The sequence below is a fragment of the Scophthalmus maximus genome, chromosome 8 (assembly GCF_022379125.1).
Source record: "Scophthalmus maximus strain ysfricsl-2021 chromosome 8, ASM2237912v1, whole genome shotgun sequence".
Taxonomy (NCBI): Eukaryota; Metazoa; Chordata; class Actinopteri; order Pleuronectiformes; family Scophthalmidae; genus Scophthalmus; species Scophthalmus maximus.
In genome coordinates, this window is record NC_061522.1 from 12,485,840 (window position 1) to 12,505,080 (window position 19,241).

Sequence of the window (19,241 nt, forward strand, 5' to 3'; positions counted from 1 at the left end):
GTAAGCATCTTTTGTGTTTCAGTTCATAAAATATTTAATGGAGCACACCTAAAAACACCATGAATAAAACATTTTGATATCACATGCTCCCTAGTGGTGGTGTATCAGACTCCCTGAATGCTCGCAGTCTTTTAATGCCATAAAACCTCATCTCAAGCACAACTAAAAAAATAATCATCCCACAGCATATAGCCTCTGATTTGTTATGTACTTTGCTGCACTGTTCTGAGCAACATAGTCACGTCCTCTGCCTTCCTGCTTATCATTGCTTTTTGGTCCAGTGCGTCGTGTCCCCCCTCGGTTCTCCATCCCCCCTGCGGACAGCGAGATTATGCCAGGGGGGAACGTCAACATCACCTGCGTGGCAGTGGGCTCGCCCATGCCCTACGTGAAGTGGATGCTGGGAGCAGAAGACCTAACACCCGAGGACGACATGCCCATTGGCCGCAACGTCCTGGAGCTGACAGACATACGCCAGTCCAACAATTACACGTGTGTTGCCATGTCAACACTCGGGGTGATTGAGGCGGTAGCACAGATTATTGTGAAAGGTGGGTTAATCGACATACGGAGGGTTATGGGTGAGAAAGTGGGTCTTTTGTTATGACTTTATTCAAGGAGCAAAGTATTTTTTAGGGGACAATACCACAGTGTTTTCTGCCAGTGAATGGGCTCTTCAAGTGTTGTACAATTATTAAAAAATGTCCTTCAAGTATGAAGAGCAATCAAAGTCATTCTATTTCAAATTATAAGTTCACCGAATATATGAATAAAGTGAGTGAATAATAAAGTGAGTAAATAATAAATATTCTGAGGATGAAAAAAGGAAAAAGTTTGTTATGATGTTTTGAAATGAAGAAGAAAAACTTCTAAATTTTCTTGGAAGGGAAAGAAATATTTTTGGTGTTATGTGTTATGTTAATATTTAATTGAATAAGAAAATGGTTTTCTGCCTCCGCTTTTTAGATTTCATGCGGGCCAAAAAACGATTTTCTCCCTAACTGTTGTTCTCCATGGTGACCCATTTCGATGTTATCACTGTCTGTATTCAGTTTGTCAGTGTACACGTTTTTTTAATTTGGATTAAATATAAGGCAAGTTAAAACTCCCTTTGTAGTGATAGATAACAAGTTTTTCAACTGAGTTCAACTGTGTTGTCCGGTGTTTGAGCTAATTTAGTTCGTAATTATTTTTCAGGACATTAACTTTTTATGTGGAGATTATGGTCATGGCATCATTCTGATTCTGAGTTGGTGTCATCATTTGATTTTTTCCCCAAGCCTTTTTCACTCAGTACAAGTGAGGGATATAAAGGGATGGCGCGTGTTTGTTCACCCTCTCTCTTTCTCCTCCTTAGCTCTGCCGAAGCCTCCTGGCAGCCCGGTGGTGACGGAGAGAACTGCAACCAGCATCACACTCACCTGGGATTCTGGCAATCCTGAACCAGTCTCCTATTACATCATACAGGTGTGTGACAGACACACAACCACATACACTTTTTTTTCCGTGGACTACCTGCCGCACAGAATTAGTGCATGTGAACACAGGTTTCTGAAACATAAAACGGGACCAAAACTGAACTAGATTTTTATATGATCATAAACTATCAACAACCTAAATCACAAAGGAGAGCTACAAAAGAAAACAGCCTCTTCTCTCTCCTGGTAGCAATAAAATTGGCTCAAATGCAATTCTGGTGTCCTTGTACGCAAGGAGTCATGAATTGAAATGTAAGAATGAAACATGAACTGCCTAAACAGCAGTGACTGAATAATTCATACACAAAAACCAGGACATCTACCTTAAATATGTGGTATCTCTTATTGAGCCTGGTTCGTATTCAAGAGCCTGGTGTTTGGAGTTTATTGGTGTAACTTCTCTGTGTATTACTGTGATGTTTATACATGTAGCCAGAGCTAAAGTGCTTCCTCGCCACAAATCTAATGCTGCTTTAAATCCACATATTCTTCCTCTCGCTCTTTTCCTTCTTCCTCTCCAGCACCGCGCCAAAGGCTCCGAGGACCCCTATAAAGAGATTGATGGCATCGCCACGACGCGCTACAGCGTGGGCGGCCTCAGCCCTTATTCCCACTATGACTTCCGCGTGGCAGCAGTCAACACCATTGGCCAAGGCCCGTCCAGTGAGGCGGTGGAGGCTCGCACAGCCGAGCAGGCCCCCTCCTCGCCTCCCCGACAGGTTGGGATGAAGGCTTGATTTGACAGAAGCTGAAGTTTACACACTATAGTAATAAAATCTCGCATTGACTCTGCTTGAGAAACAAGTCTTTATGGTTCTACGCTTATTTCAATCTGCTATAATTGTTTTCACATGGAAGAATTTCACCTCAAGCTTTGCCTAATTATATTATACAATATAATTAGCTGCCTGTTATTCTGAGTGATAGTGCAGCGTGTTACATAAATCCTGATTTCAGCATATCATTTCCAAACTTTATCCTCAAGCTTTGTTTGAAAGTATTCAATCAAAACTTTCTCCTTAAAAATACACCATAACTTATCTCAGACCGATGTGTCTCGGTGTGTACCCTGCAGGTCAGGGGTCGAATGCTGAGCACAACAACCGCAATCATACACTGGGATGAACCAGAGGAGCCCAACGGACAGGTGGTCGGCTACAGAGTGTACTACACCTCAGACAACACGCTGACAGTCAACCAGGTGTGTGTCTGTGTGTGACGATAACTTGAGTTGCCTGCATGAGTGGGCATCTGTGTGTCGACCCGCAATCATGCATTTCACTGTGCGTTTGTGTTGTGCAGTGGGAGAAGCAGATGGTGCGCAGCGCCAGCTTCATCACCATCCAGGGTTTGACCCCCAACAAGACCTATTACATCAGAGTGCTGGCCTTCACCTCTGTGGGAGACGGACCTCTGTCCCAGGACCTGCAGATTATAGCCAAGACTGGAGGTAAGAGACACTGAAAATGTTTACTCTCATCCTCCTGTAAAAAAAAATGACAAGCATCAACCACATAGCACCTGCAAGAGTTAAATAAAGAAGATACATGTGTGGGCTCTCTGCTCTTTTTGTAGTTCCATCCCAACCTTCAGAATTTAAAGGTGAGGCCAAGTCGGAGACCAATATCCTGTTGTCCTGGGTGGCCCCACCCCAGGGCGGTCCCGACAACCAGATCACCGGATATGAACTGGTCTACCGTCGAGCTGACGACACAGAGGAGGTAAGAATGAAGGAGGGAGGGGCTTCGTTTTGCTGGGATTCTAAATGAATGTACGGTCAAATGGACGATAACAGATTAAAGAATAGATGTGGGACTGGATGGATGGTCGAGCAGAGGAAAGATGAATTGACGTCGATATTAAAGTGAAATGAAGGGTCCACACCCCGTAGTCAACCTTTTTCTTTTCCCTCACAAACTGACGTCTCCCACTGTCCTGTTCCCCTCAGAAGAAAATGAGCTTTGAGCCGACCACCTCCTACCTGCTGAAGAACTTGAAGCCTTTCTCCACCTACACCTTCCAGCTGGCTGCCAGGAGCAAGCATGGAATCGGGGCGTACACCAACGAGGTGTCCATCGAAACGCCGCAGACACGTAGGTGTAACGGCACACACTGCTGTGTGCGAGTGCGTGAGTGTGTGGGTGCGTATGAGAAAGACGGAGAGCTTTCAATTGTGACAATGCAAACATGAAAACTGACACAAAAACTGAACAACATATCTATTAATGTAATGTAATACCAATTTTTTTGCATTGTCACAAAAGGGGCAGTAATGAATCCAGACCTTAACTGACCTCAAATTTGATATCTCAACAAATGCAGTAACAGATAACATCCAGAACTTAACCCTCGGTAAAGATCTTTAAGCAAATACATTTCTGAGCAAACCGATTATGACAGCAATATTACATTTGTGGGCTATCAACCTGAGGTCTGCAAGAGATTCAATAAAAACAAGGTAAGACGCCGGCGGTTTGTAGATAGAGATGATGAGAGCTCCAACATGGATCAAGCACAGAGGCTTGGGTAGGCTGTAAGGACAAGTAAGTTATGGGAAGGTATGTTTGTGTGTTAAAGGTCTAGTCAGTGTTTTTGTACTACATCTCTTTTAAGTCATTCATTCGTTTTCATTAATCAAGCATTTCGACCGAAACAGAGGTTGACACCCATCACTCAGTATCTTTGTTCAGCCATCTTGCCTTCTAGTCACAGGGTCATTTTGTTCGTACGAGCTTCAGTTCTCCAGTGTTTTGTTTTCATTTTATGTTTCTTTGTCTTTTGTTCTCTGTCTCTCGTCTGCTCAATTTCATCCCCATTCCTCCACGGCAAAACCTCACCCACTCACTTCTCCACCCACCAATAACAACTCGCACACACAAACCAAATAACATTTACCCAAACAACCCCCTGCTGTGCTTCCTCAAAAAAACTGGCCAATCAGTTCCTTCAGCACCTCCCCAGGACATCACATGCACCAGTCCCAGCTCTACCAGCATCCTGGTAAGTTGGGCTCCACCTCCCCTGGAGTTTCAGAACGGCGTCATTACGGGATACTCCATCCAGTACTCTACGACGGAGCGCAACAAAACGTCCAAAAGAATCGATGGAATTCCTCCGGAGAGTTCTCCCCATCTCCTGGAAAACCTGGACAAATGGACTGAGTATGGCATAACGATACGAGCGCAGACGGAAGCTGGCGATGGACCAGAAAGTTTACAGCTGCTTATCCGCACCGAGGAGGATGGTATGTTCCAAAGCAAACCCCATGCCTGTCTTAGGACGGTCCGCCCCACTAACAATGGTTACCTCACTAACATAGCACTAATGAGCTCAAAGCAACCTAAACTAACAATGAGCTGCGTCCGCCGGCCACTTAAGGCATTTTGTCGATTCTTAAGCCGCAGTCAAAACAAATGATGCATTTAAGGGCCACCGTCAGACCCTGCTGTTCGGAAAAACCTCTCCTTTGTTCCTTCATAACCAGCAGGAACCTCTAAGGTCTGGAGATCTCCTCCTGCTACTCCCTCACCGCTGCCTTCTCTTGCAACCCTTTTTTCTCCAGCAGCCCAAATTTTGATCCTCTTTTTTTTCTCTGAGCCAATTTTTTTCCTCACTTTCTCCTTTCTTCTAGAATTCCCTCTTTTTTTGGGGTAAAATGGTTATTGGTATTTCCCCGTCACTGCATATTTAGTGTCGCCTGCTTAACAAAACTAAAACAAGCCCTTTAGCTGTAACTGTACCTTGGCCTTTCCTCACCTTGGCTTTTCCTTCCAATTCCTTGAAAACTCCTTGACAAGTATTTGAATATCTTCTTGCTAACTTTGAATCAATGTATTATTATTGTGCCTTCAGCCATTTGAAATATTGTCAGTGATTTTTTTTAATATTCATGATGAATATTCTATTCTCACAAGCTCGCTACTAAGAAATGTGTCTGAATCCAGCGTCCTCGTAGTGCACACGCGTGGCAGATAGCAAGATGTGGCTGGAGCTTTTTTGTCCTTTCAGTCATTTTTTTCTCTTTATGAGAAGTGTAGTTCTTGGCAGTTCGAGAGAGTTTTTGAGGGGTTTTTTGTTGATAACAATATTTTCTCTTTGACTGCCTGCCACTGTTAATCTGCCCCTGGCAACAAGTCCTTTTCTATCTGCCATCCTTATCTTTCTCTACATTTGCTTCTTATCCTCCACTGCTTTTTTCCTCCATGTTTTTCCTCAAGCACTCATTTTTTTTTTACTATTTTGACTTTTTTCCAAGACATCACAGAAGTTTTAGACTTTTTCGAGGGTTGTATTTTTTTTTTTTTTTCAGCTTTTGAGCATATATTTTTTTAAATCTGCCCCTTAAACCAATCTATTTTTGATTGGAAAGGGAAACTTTAAAAGGTAAAGGCCTTTACATGAGAGGTTTGAGTGCCCATCATCTGTGACCCTTGACCTCTATCCCAAAATGCATTCTCAGTTCCAAGTGGTCCTCCGCGAGGGGTTGAGGCAGAGACTGTGAACGCCTCGGCCATTAGGGTGAAATGGCGAGCACCGGCGCCGGAACGGCAGCACGGTCAGATCAGAGGCTACCAAGTCCACTATGTGAGGATGAACTACGGCGAGCCTCAGGGTCAGCCTTTCATCAAGGACATCCTCATAGAGGACTCGCAGGTAACACCAGCATATACCCTCACCTTATAGTCAAATGAACCATTTCAGTGACTGTTTTATGAATATCTGATAAAGATGCTTTTTGTGAATTGTAGTCTAACTAAAGCTGCAGAAATTATAAAAAAGTTCACTGCCAACGCATGGGCTTATGTGGATGTATTTTTAAGATGAGAGCCAGCATGTGGCCATCTGGTTATTACTGTAAAGATAAGATAAACATTTTGCCAGATTTGTTTTCCCACTGTACAATTGCACAACACAGTGCAGCAATCTTCCGTAACAACTCCTTATACAACACTTGACTGTGCTCAAAATAATTATAAATGATGATGTTTTACTGACATATTACATTGAGTGAGATTCTTTAATTCCTAAAAAGACTATATATTTTTTAACTGGGAATAAAGACTGGAAACAGCTGGAAGACAGTAAATATTGTAATATCTTGTTTGCTGCATCAACGTACTATATATATCAACGTACCGTATACTGTTTCTATTCTTTATGATATTCAGCTAACTAACTGCTGGCTGTAGTTTCACATGTAACGGACGAGCATGAGAGCGAGGACTAAGCTTCTCATCTAACTCCTGGTGAATAAGCTCATTTCCCAAGATGTCAAACTATTCCTTTAAAATACAAAGATTATTGCCTTTGCATGACGGACGATCCGGTCCAGTCAACATTATTACATTTCTGTCCAGGATAGATAATGGACTTCATCTATTCTCACAAAGTGTAGCAAAGACACAAATTAAGGACTTTGGATTTTATCCCAAATATTAAAAATTGCGTGTTTCTCTCCTTTTTCTGTTTTCTCTCTGCTGCTTCAGTGGGAATATGGTGACTCAACTGAATATGTGAGTAAACCTGTCTTTATTGCTAACATTTAATAATAATAATGATAACAAAGCACAGAGAGTAGATGAGTCATACTCGCCCTGGACCAGGGCAAGGGATTAAAACACAGAAAACCCAGCAGGAGGGCCCTTTTTTCATTTCTATATTGTGTGTTCTCTGGGGTTTTCCAAGTACCTTGGAAAAAATAGATAACTAATTAAAATGAGCAATGTGTGGATGTCGATTAAGTAAATTAGTTTTGAATGTTTATGTAGTTATATGACATTTTGTGTCGCGAATGGTCCTTTTTTTTTTTAGCTATGTTGAGGTCATATGGGAGTTGTTTTGGATTCTGAGTTTTGGTGACCAAATCTACAGAACATTTCCAAAAAGCAGTAATGACAAATGAAAAAAAAGACCTGAATAACTGTTTGTACAGGTAAACTCTCCTCACAAAAGCACAGAACTGAACCCTGTTTGTCACTAATGCTGCACCTTTTCGACTGGGTTTGACCAGTTTGACCTAGCCTATGTTTTTTTTTTGCTTTTTCCTTCAACCTGAGTCCTGGGCTTTGGCCCGAGGGCACTCCAAAGTAGTTGCCTTTCTCAGCTGACGTTGCTCTTTGTCGTCCTGAAGGAGATCGTTCTGGGAGACCTGAAGGCAGACACTGCTTACTCTGTATCAGTGGGGGCTTACACTGCCAAAGGCGATGGTGCTCGCAGCAAACCTGTTACAGCTTGCTCTGCCCTGCCACGTGAGTGTGTCTCCACAAACCCTCACACAAACTGAAAGATGTAGCGCTATAGAGGCATACGCAAACACACATCACTAGTAATGATCTTTAGACAACAGCATCACTAATTATCACTAAAGGCCATTAAATCATTGATTTGGTTTATGTCTCAGCTCTGTCACACCTTGTTGTGCACATAAAAAAACCCACTTAGTGCCATATTAACAATTTTTTTTTGCAGTTTTGCTTGAGGTTATGAATAATGTGCTTTGAAAAGATCCAATTATCTCATCATCGTTCTCTCTGCCCCGCCCCCCTGTTTCCCTCTCTAGTGCCTGTGAAGCCCATACTGATGGTGAGTGCCACTGATTCAGGTACTGCTCTTCTTCAGTGGCATCCTCCCCCAAACCCACCCACCCCGCTCCTCGGGTACCGCCTCACGTTTGGCCGCATCGATGTCCTTCCCTTTACGGTGGTGGAGTTTCCCACCAAGGAGAATCGCTACACAGCCCTCGACATCCACAAGGGAGCAAACTACGTGTTCAGACTCTCTGCCCGTAACAAAATGGGCTACGGGGAGGAGTCGGTAAAAGAGGTGACTACCTCAGAGGATGCCCCAAGTGGATACCCAGAAAATATCAACTCTGAGGAGGCTTCGGCCACCTCCCTCCGACTGAAATGGAAATCAGTCCCTCTTATTGAGCAAAATGGGAAAATCACGACGTACTCAGTGCTGTACAAGGACATAAACAGTCGAGGGAACGCCTCGGAGGTTGTGGTGCCCGTTCCAGGGTCGAGTGTGTTGTTGGAGGGTCTGAGTGCCGATACTGTGTACGATGTCAGGGTGTGCGCGTTCACAACTGTCGGCCCTGGGCCGTACAGCCCGAGTGTCCAGTTTAGGACGCAGCGGCTAGACCAAGGTAGGACTCCCAATTGAATTTCATAACAACCCAACCTCATTGCTCAGGATGCAAGACGCTCGCTTCCTAACAGCACAACTGTGCATATGTTGTCCCACATGCACACACACGCACACTCACACGCACACTCAGACAACATCTTAGTGTCCTTTTTCATTGTCTTGTCACTGTAGTCTTATTCCGAATGTAATTTTCACAAATCAAGGTAAAGCTCTTGGGTTTTGGGCAAGTATCCCTGTCCAGTCACACTCACTGTGTGTTGAACAGAGCAGGTAGCTAACATGAGACTGGTCCTAGAGAGTGGTACACAGGTAAGGTCCAACACCGAGATTGAGTTAGACTGTCGATTAATATTCATGATTTGTGTTTCTTTCTTTCTTCTATTTCTGTACCTTAGTTTTTGCAGCGAACTTCAGAGTGAAAGCAGCCATGAAGAACTCTGTCCTGCTGTCCTGGGAGATCCGAGACAAGAACCCTGCCCAGCCCTTCACTGTAAGTAGACTTGCGCCTTAAAATGTTTAGATGTTAAGTAAAATTAGTTAAATGAAAAAACAATGGAAATAAGAGCCAGGTCTCAAATATTGTACATACATGTATACAGTACATAAATGTACACTGGGGAAATGAAATGGCATGTTTGACACCGACTCACATGGTAATGTCAGTGTAATGGATTGTATTAGTTCCAACCATTTTGGCCGGTTTTATTGGTCTCAAGCTGCTGTTGCCCAAACTCGACTTCCTGTTTGATAAAGCCTGCAGGCACATGAATGGATTATGCTCTTTGAACTGCTGGAAGGCTTTTAATTTAAAATATAAAATAAAGAGTTGCGTTAACATCAAGCAGCACCAAAAGCAAATTGGGGGAAGCTTTATGCTAAAGTAAAATCAAATATTCATATAAAACAAGGAAAAGTAAAGTAATGGACAATCTCTGATCATAGCTTATATAAACACCTGGTTCTCTCTGTTGAAATAAATAAAATCAGTTTGCTGCAGTATGTGTTTTAGCCTATGTGGTATTTAATAGAACTCTCAGCGATGTGACCCGCCCTGTGTGCAGATCCTGTACGGACAGGGCCAGTCCGTGGAAGTGGATGGCAAGCTGACTCAGAAGTTGATCACCGGCTTGGAGCCCGACACTCAGTACTCCTTTCTGCTCACCAACCGGGCCAACAGCGCCGGGGGCCTGCAGCATCGCGTCACCGCCACCACGGCTCCTGACATCCTGAAGACCAAACCCACCGTGGTGGGAAAAACCAACGCAGACGGCATGGTGACTGTGCAGCTGCCAACTGTGCAGACCACGGCTAAAGTCAGGTAGAGATAGAAGACAGAGTGACAGATGTGTGTGAGAATTTCACATGAATAGGTGTGTGTGTGTGTGTGTGTGTGTGTGTGCGTGTGTGTGTGTGTGTGTGTGTGTGTGTGTGTGTGTGTGTGTGTGTGTGTGTGTGTGTGTGTGTGTGTGCTGTTCTAACTGCAGAATCGCCTACGATCAGGTTGTCGTTGAATGGATTGCTCTGTGCCCTTTGTTACCCTTTGAGGTAATTTCACTATTTCCTCCTAATGATGCTTTTGCAGTTATCGGTCTATCAGGAGTGATTTCCCTCCGTTGGCAGGCCAAATGAAAGCAAGGAGCTGAAAATCTTATTTGCTTTTTTTTAAAACAGAGAACATATATTGACACCAAGAGGAAGCTCAGACAGCATCACTCCACGTTCAACTCACATTGGCCATTTCCCTGTACTTTGTCTTTGTCACCTCAGAAGTGTTTTAAGATGTTTCTTACTGTCTTTCCGAACTTAGGTGACTTTGTCCTATACAGTTGTACAAACTGTATTTTTTTGTATTTCTGCTCGCTATTTCAGCTTTAGTGATAAAGTGTTCACTTTCTCACATTTGACCTAAATGAAGCTATTTTCTACTGTACCACACCACACAGTCAGCCCAGTCAATGATTAAGTGTCAACGCGGAGCAACAGAGTGAGTCATCCAGTGACGATATGCGGTCGTGTTTGGTGTCTGTGCCCCGACTGCTACTGAAAATCCCCCACTCCTCTGATATTATTTTCTTTGTTTCATGTTCCAAAAACAACTGCACCATTTGATGTATGAGAAGATTGATTCCACTCTCATGTTTGTACAGTAAATGTGAAGCAACCGCTCGCAGCCAGTTGACTTAGTTTAGCACTGGAAAAGGGCGAGCCTGGCTCTGTCTGAGGGTAACAAAAAAACTGGTTGCCAGCACCTCAACCTTAATTGTTGAAAAAATGTAATTAAACTAACGAGAAAAAGAGATATAACATGATAATAACACCTTTATATTGAGCAAGCAGCTACCTGTTTCCTGTTAAAATGCTAAGGTAAGATGCCGAAACAGAATGCTATGTGTATTTTCATATTTACTGCACAGACATGAGACCAGTATCGATTTTCAGATCTAATTATCAGAAAACGTACATATTTATATAGCTAAATATTTATTCTAATCTCTTTACAGTTTCACTCACACCATTTATAGTGAGGTACAATGCAAAGTCATGGCCTGACTATCGGGAGTCATATGGGTTTCGGGGGTCTTGTCCAAGGGCACACAAATGTGGACATGATCAGCCGGAGATCAACGACCTGCTCTGCCCTTGAACCACAGCTGCAAATCAGCTGAAATGTGTTTATTTCCCAAAATGTCAACCGATTCCACTTAATGTAAAAGCGCAGGTGTTTCTGCAGGAATTGAAACATTGAATAAACGTCTCTTTGGTGGTGTATTGAGTCTAAACCCAGTGCATGCTATGTTTCAGGGGCTTCTACGTGGTGGTGTTGCCTCTGAAGAAGCAGAGAGGGAAGTTCCAGAATCCCTGGGAGGAACCTGATCAGATGAACATGGACGAGGTAAGACATGCAGTGGTCAGGAGTCTGATTCCGATAAATAGTTAGATTGTGGTCATGGTAAAAAAGCTTATAATATGGAAATTGTGATGTTGACGCTCTCAGAGATGATCAGTATTAAATGTCACATAGACAAAGATATGTGCTGAGTAATTTGGCCAAAGGTGACGGGCCAACCATCGGCTGCTCAACAGTATTTTCACATGTCATTTCCCATCTAATTCCACTTAACTTCCTGCCTCTTTCTAAGGACTTCATCCTCATACTCACCTCATTATGCTTCTCTGGAAACACAGTCATTCATGAGATCAGTTTCAATAGAGCTTTTACAGTGCGCACCGTCTCAATGAAATACTGTAGCAATTCAGCCGCTGACAAAGCTGTTTGTGCTGAGGTGATAATGCTCCATTCAGCCCATTGTTCTTTCACCAACGAGGGTTTTTGTGTGATGTGAAACACTTGCCCTTTTTTTCCCCATAAAACTAAGAAATACAATTTCCAAAACGAAAAAGAAATATCACGACATTGTATCAAGATAAATGCAATTATGGATATCCGTTTTTACGTCATAATGTTGATAGTAGTGATATTGAGTTATGTTTTATTCACTTTTTTTATTGCTCATCATCTCAATCAAACAATTTGCTGCCTTTGTTTAAATTGTCTGCTTCCTCCTCCACACCATCCTCTGTTTTCTTTCCTTTTCAGCTCCTGAAAGAGATCAACAGGACGAGTGTCAGTCGTGCCCTTCGCATCCGCAGGCAGGCTGGCCAATCAGATCCCAGGGCCTATGTCACTGCCAACTTTAAGGCCCTCCCCCTGGAGTTCACACTCGGTGACGGACGAAACTACGGGGACTTCCGCAACCGTCCGCTGCAGAACGGACAGGAGTATGTGTTCTTTGTGCTTGCACTCATGGACCTCTCTGAGAATGTGAGTAAAGATAAACACACACACACACACACACACACACACACACACACACAAACACAGTTCATCCATCTAAATCACTTGATTTGAATATAGATTTGGAAATTCACACTAGGCCATGTCTTCCTGCAGACGATGTATGCCACTAGCCCTTATTCTGACCCCGTTACCTCACTGGATGTGGATCCCAAGCCGATGGTTGATGAAGAGGAGGGGCTGCTGTGGGTGGTGGGGCCTGTGCTGGCTGTCATCTTCATCGTCTGTATTGTCATCGCCATTCTCCTCTTCAAGAGGTAAGGACTCAAAGTCTGAACTTTGCCCCTCACCCGCCTCCTTTAGCCCCCACAGGTTGAAAACCTCTCCTTTTGGGGGAAAGTAATCTGGATATGAACTCCCTATTAAATCCAAAATCTTTTGTCTATTACTCAGAATCAGGCCGAACAAAGCCCCACTGGTTCATGGTGTGTTTCCATTATTTGTAGAACATACGCATTGCATTAAGGTATATTTATTTCTCCTCTGCACTGAGCCAACAAGAACATTAAAATACCAAAATCTGTTACTAATCATTGCTGAATTTAGCTATTCTAAAAGTTTTCTGTGTAATCTGTTTTTAAATCTGTATACAGAGCAGTGTTAGGGAACAGAGCAGACAAGGGAAGGCAACATTGTCGGCCATCATCATTATTCCTGATAACGATCATCACGATCATCAGCTTGGTTAATGCACATGAATAATTGCGGTGGCTGATTCGGCGGAGCAAAATTGTTCACCTTGATGGCAATAATCTCGAGTTCATAGACCCTGGTGTAACCTGTGGTGGTCTGCAGCCACTAATGTCTCACTTGCACTTTGTGATAGGTTTCCAGCATGTTATTATGGAGTGGGTGTCACAGTGTGAGGGTGTGCTGTGTGATAATGTGTGGGCAGCGTTGTGCGAAAACCAGCGGTTGCAGTTTTTGTCATTTTGATTTATATGCACGGTTCATCCATATGTCTACAGGACGTGCTGTTTTACATATTTAACGTAAGTAATAAGAAAGGGGGTGTTTTTATAATGAGAGGTATAAGAAGGAATGATGAGTTCAGCATTGTTTTAGTCCCTGATGTTTCATGATTGGAGACTAATGTTATTCATCCTTGTCTGTTCTTTTATCTGCCCCGGTCCCTGTGTGGATCCAGCAAACCTGACAGGTAAACAAACACTGCCTATTAGCATTTCCTCTGCCCTGAAGGGGCATTTTCCTCGAAAAGCCTTTGCAAATGATACTTTGGATAATAGATCCCAATAGAGTCAGGATTGAGCTGATGTTTCTTTAATGACTCCATAGTAACCCAGAGTGTCTTGGATAAACTGTGCACTGGAAGCTGCACAATTGAGCCTGTGCACTGGGTAATTGATGTGGGCACATAAGCACATTGTAAATATTAAGGGTAATAAACGGTGGCCACTGCGCTGCATGAGGTTTTTCATTTCGATAGCTTTTAATGTCACTTTTAACTCCAGAGGAGACTTTAAGCAAAAGCAGACACCCACCACCATCTGGGATGATTAACATATACAAAGCTGTAACACTTAACAGAACCAGAAATTCCCTGAGAATGAAAGCTGTCCCTGTAAATTTTCAAACTACAAATTTACATGGCTTTTTCCTTTGAGGTTTAACATTCTTCCATTAATTACAATGCAAATCTCACCCTGCTTACGTTTACAAATCCCACATTTTCCCCGGTTCAGTTTTTCAGTGCAGGGAAAGGTTCAGTTTGTCAGGTTGATTCTTTGTGTTGGTGCGTTGTTCCAGGAAAAGAGCCGAGGCCGAAGGCAGGAAGGGCAGTTTTCCTTGCAGCAAAGCCATGTCATCTCACCATCCCACTGACCCCGTGGAGCTACGCAGAATTAACTTCCAGACTCCAGGTAGACTTGGACACTTCGGAGACACAGAAACACACAATGTGGTTGGACGTGTGAACTATAGTTGTGTTTGTATAAACAGATTTAACCCTGCTGTTGTTTCCCTTTTCAGCCTACCGTGTATCAGTGTACCGCGGTTATCGGCGTCTGTCAAGTTAGTCGGTCTTAGTCCGCCATAGATTTTCTCTGTTATCATTTCTTCCTTTCTTTCTCTCTTTCTTTCTATCTCTTTTCCCATTTTCATGCGAACTAACCGTCCATCCCAAATAGGATGAAGCTGCTTGAATTGACAACATTTCATCAAAACGCCACTGGAATACATTTTTATTAAAGCCCAAATATATATTTTTTTTTCATGCTGAATTTTTTAACCGCCTGTGTCTTTTTTTGAAATCTTCACCGGCAGTGTGCATATACTCTGCGGACATGTTATCATGCCTCAGTAACTTTCTGAACACGCACATTGTTCTTTCTGTCTGCCAAGCGAGGGAAAATGGTCACTTAACAAAAAACCCACTCCATTTGCTTTCCTCCGCTGATCATGGACAGAACACTAAACAACACCTCCTCGGAGAATCCTAACTCCTAACATTTTCCTCCAAATGTGTTTCGTTGTACGTGTATCAAAATGGCTTCTTTTTCTATTCTTCTGTGCTCGGCAGGCATGGCAAGTCACCCGCCCGTCCCCATCTCTGAGATGGCAGATCACATTGAGCGCCTTAAGGCAAACGACAATCTCAAGTTCTCTCAAGAGTACGAGGTAGGAATGCTGTTTATCAGTCCCTGAAAATCTTTAACTTGGGAAGTTCATCTGGTTTTGATGCTGTCACACATATTTATCTTTGAGTCATCTTTTCTTTTTTTTTGTTCAGTTTCAATTTCTATGGCGGGCGATGTAGATTCTGCTTCACATAGCTTTTGCCAGTTAAGTTGCATTTTGGTTCGTCTTAGAACGATACAAGATGAAGCGGATTTTCCTCTCCCTCTCTCTCTGCCGCCTTGTTGTTATCTATACAAATGTAACAGTGAAATTGAAATTGCAAGCTCAGAGAGAGTTTGCTTACAGCCAGATGGTTATCAAGCCCTCATTTTTAACCCGTGGTGAAGAAAGAGGAGATAGAAATAAAGAAGCAGACACAGAGGGAAAACTCTCCAAGAGATACAACAAGTAAGTGTCCCCTGCAAAAAAAGACTTGATTAGTTTCCTTACACTTGCAGAACATTTAATGTGTGGCGAAAAAGCCTCCACGTGGAGATAACAAGAACTTGGTGCACTGAACTATGGTACTCAACAACTAAAAAAGGTATTGAAATATTTAACAATATTTCCCCGGCTGTGTTGCAATTAACGCTAGCATTACAGTGACAATCTGTTTAAAGCGGCCCAAGGGAGAAGAGGGCGACGTAAGGATTTTAATTGGCTACCAGAAGAGAGAGACAAATTGTGTGTGACAGAGAAACGCAATGTAGATGAAGACGAGGACACTTCGTGCAAAGAGTAGAAAAGCAGAGCGTGGATGTTTTAGTGGGGGAAAAAAGGCGTCGGGAGACGGGGTAAAGGAGGGTGGAAGAGACAGTGAGGGAGAAACCGTATGTAATTGTGGTGTGAGTTGGAACCACTCGGTTGAGCCGCGCATTCTCTCTGCATGACTGTGTGCTTTGTTCGGTGCTGAAGCCTTAACGAGGGAGCGGGAGAGATGGATGGAGCGGGATCGAGGGAGAGGGAAAGACGGGCCAGAAACGATTGCGGTGTAATAATCAGACACACATGATGTTGGGCAGCGAGCGGAAAGCAGCCTCGCGCACACACAGACGCACACACACACACTCACACACGCTCTCATCCAGTACCACCCCTGTCCATTTTTTCCCCCAACCAAACCATAATTATGTGTCATAAAATATAAAAAATCGCTAAACTGCTCTGGCTCTCTCCTCTCCGTCCCTCTCCATCGACAGCCCCGTAATGACCTCATGTCTGCCTCTCCCAGCGAACAGTAATGGTTACACTGTAATTACCCTCCAGGAACTTAATGTGTTGGTCTAACACAACCATCCCTTCTCTCCCAAAGGAATTTATTGAGCTGTTATCATCTTTCTTTGGTAGCTTTTTCTTTTTTTCTTCTTTTTTTTAGGAGGGGTATCAAAAGTGGAAAGTCCCCACCTCACTGTTGTTTCATGGGTTTTCGCGTTCCACCTCATTCCTCTGCAATACCATTGAAGCCTTTTTGATTTTCAATTTGTACTTCTACTACTTTCTTATTGTTGGGTTATGGTACAACAATCCTGGACAGTGTCTGTAAGCTCATGTCGATGGAATTGTCCAGTTTTTGCCTTTTCTGAATGACAAATTCTCCATTTCTAAATATCCATTGCGCCACTTGATTTTTAAGTGTATGGATGACATCATAAGAGACGGTACATACAAAAGCAGTTGTGGCTTTAGGTGGTTTAAAGTTTAAAGTTGGCTCCCAAGATCTTTCGAAAGTGAACGCTGATTTATTTGTAATAACAGCTTTCACCATTTTCGAGACAAAAAGGGGATTTCCTTGCTGTAGTGAATATCCCAAGCGCGTTTGGTGTGGCCTTTTGTCAGAAAACACAATGCCACAGACACACCACACGCTGGAATGGCTCTTTGAAAACCGACAATTACATTTTTAGTAAAAAACAAAAACATATCTGGAAACAAAGACTAAAGACTAAAGTAGGCAAATGCTGTCTAACATTACTTGAAATGAAACACAACCGTAGTATATCTGTCTGTTTTCTTTGCACTGACCTTGACTTGTGTGTCTTGCAGTCCGTCGACCCTGGTCAGCAGTTCACATGGGAGAACTCCAACTTGGAGGTCAACAAACCAAAGAACCGCTACGCTAACGTCATTGCCTACGATCACTCCAGGGTTATACTCTCCAGCATCGAGGGTAAGACGCACACACACCTCCTGTGCTTGTACTACATGTTAAGAATGAATGCATTGTTAGGAGGTGAGGGAGTTTTGGTCTCTTCCAAATTTCTGAAATGACTTGGTTTCAGGGTTGGGCGTTTAATTGTGATTGATGAGGTTGTGTGAGTACTGCATGCATTATGTCCATTAGAGTCTTTATAAGTACCTTAAGTACATACATACATACAAATACAATACTGTGCCTGCAACAGAAATTCACCATAGAGATGGTCATTTGAGGATTCAAACACCCTCTATTGCACCACATCATAGGAATGATATGGTCTCTCTCTCTTGACCATTGATGATTGATCTATGGAAATAAATTGTGTCCACCCTTTATTTATAGTCTAGTTCCAAAGATATGTTCACGCCATTTTCGTCGATTTGATCTTTTCAAAAGGTCTAAAATGAGAAGAAAAAGTAGTGTCAGTCCTGTTTGCCACGTGCGCTTTGAAGCGCACTCACCCACCTCGGCTGGGAAATACCCGAGGCACAGAAACTGGCAGCTCCAGTGTGGAGAGAGGGAGGCAGTGGGAGGCCAGGCCCAAACAGATGAGCCTTATCTGGGTAGAGCATGTGTGAGCAGCCCTTCCGCCCCCGCCTGTCCCGGAGCCCTGGCTTTCTGTCCTTCTTTCAGCTTATAATACACATATACTCTTGAGCATGTCCAATCACACACTTACATATCCATGTCTTATGATATATTTATACTATATTTGTTGGGACTTGTAACTCGCAAGCAGTTTAAACTTGTGGGGTCCAGCATTTTGGTCCCACAGATAAATTGGGCTCCTGTTTTTCGGACATGATGTATATACTTAAGCCACTACCCACACAAACACACACACACACACACACACACACACACACACACACACACACACACACACACACATACTCAACCAAAGCTTTAAAACACATGCACAAAGACAGATAAGATATGCAATTTTGTTCAGTCTTCTCCACACATTCATGAACACACTCTCTGCCAAGCCAGCGTAGCCACCAAGAAACAGGAAGAGTGTCTGTGTGTGTGTGTGTGTGTGTGTGTGTGTGTGTGTGTGTGTGTGTGTGTGTGTGTGTGTGTGTGTGTGTGTGTTTTATCGGCGCAGTGCTTCTGCTGTAGTCCGTCGCAATAAAGTTGGAGCACATCAGAGCATTTAGCCGAGCTGTCTTTTAAAGACTGAGGTTGATAAACATATGTTCGAAGCTTTTCTTGCCATCTGTCCCCATCCCATTTGAAGCAAGTTGTATAAACACCCCGAACTCCTCTGTCATTTCAATGTGTGTGCGGTTTGTGTGTGGTGTGTGTGTGTGTGTGTGTGTGTGTGTGTGCACGTTGATGGCTCGGGATTTTACCACTTTATGAGACCAAGTCGTGCTCATAAAATAAGATGCTAAAGGAGAATCTGCTATGGGAGATTTTTTCCTTCCTGTTGGGATTCTTTTGCTCATTGACTTCTCTCTTTTTAAATGTAAACTGTTACCAGACGCCTCAAAAGGAGTTTTGTGTCCCACTTCGGCAGATTCGGGTCACGGCTCAGTGTTCGCGTCCACGTTTGTGTGTATGCCTGTGTGTGTACTTTGGTGTTTGGGTGTATGTGTGCATGTTTGAGCTGTGACTCAGTGATTTTTGGGATTATGGTATTAGGCCCCAGATGAGCAGGACTGATCCTAAATCAAACACATGCAGACGGTGTGTCTCTCTCTCTCTCTCTCACACTCACACACACACAATCCCTTCCAGGACAAGCAGTGTCAGCCGAGTCTTACACAGAGATGGCCTTACCGTCATATTGCCATTCAAAGCGACACATCCAGAGTATACTCAGATTAGGCCCATGATCGTCTTAGCATGTATTATAAAACAAGACGGCTGAACAATCCAACACTAAAGGATGCTTGGTCCCGTGAAAACATTAATCTCC

The 19,241-nt window shown here is 43.2% G+C and overlaps 1 protein-coding gene across 26 annotated transcripts in view; it reads left to right on the top strand.

The window, feature by feature from the left end:
* The window catches only part of ptprdb (protein tyrosine phosphatase receptor type Db), a 135,082-nt gene that overhangs the window by 100,331 nt on the left and 15,510 nt on the right, over window positions 1-19,241 (top strand). For 12 of the 26 annotated variants that reach the window (XM_035637771.2, XM_035637777.2, XM_035637774.2 and 9 more), the window contains 22 exons: window positions 282-551; window positions 1,358-1,467; window positions 2,000-2,197; window positions 2,554-2,679; window positions 2,781-2,928; window positions 3,054-3,199; window positions 3,427-3,571; window positions 4,420-4,722; window positions 5,938-6,131; window positions 6,965-6,991; window positions 7,609-7,726; window positions 8,038-8,625; window positions 9,023-9,117; window positions 9,689-9,945; window positions 11,430-11,520; window positions 12,226-12,450; window positions 12,580-12,740; window positions 13,631-13,642; window positions 14,251-14,363; window positions 14,473-14,514; window positions 15,023-15,120; window positions 17,164-17,287. In XM_035637771.2, the coding sequence (XP_035493664.1) occupies window positions 282-551; window positions 1,358-1,467; window positions 2,000-2,197; window positions 2,554-2,679; window positions 2,781-2,928; window positions 3,054-3,199; window positions 3,427-3,571; window positions 4,420-4,722; window positions 5,938-6,131; window positions 6,965-6,991; window positions 7,609-7,726; window positions 8,038-8,625; window positions 9,023-9,117; window positions 9,689-9,945; window positions 11,430-11,520; window positions 12,226-12,450; window positions 12,580-12,740; window positions 13,631-13,642; window positions 14,251-14,363; window positions 14,473-14,514; window positions 15,023-15,120; window positions 17,164-17,287 (3,591 nt within the window). The remainder of the gene's footprint in view (window positions 1-281; window positions 552-1,357; window positions 1,468-1,999; window positions 2,198-2,553; window positions 2,680-2,780; window positions 2,929-3,053; window positions 3,200-3,426; window positions 3,572-4,419; window positions 4,723-5,937; window positions 6,132-6,964; window positions 6,992-7,608; window positions 7,727-8,037; window positions 8,626-9,022; window positions 9,118-9,688; window positions 9,946-11,429; window positions 11,521-12,225; window positions 12,451-12,579; window positions 12,741-13,630; window positions 13,643-14,250; window positions 14,364-14,472; window positions 14,515-15,022; window positions 15,121-17,163; window positions 17,288-19,241) is intronic. The other 14 variants (XM_035637784.2, XM_035637786.2, XM_035637787.2 and 11 more) reach the window with 3 other exon arrangements.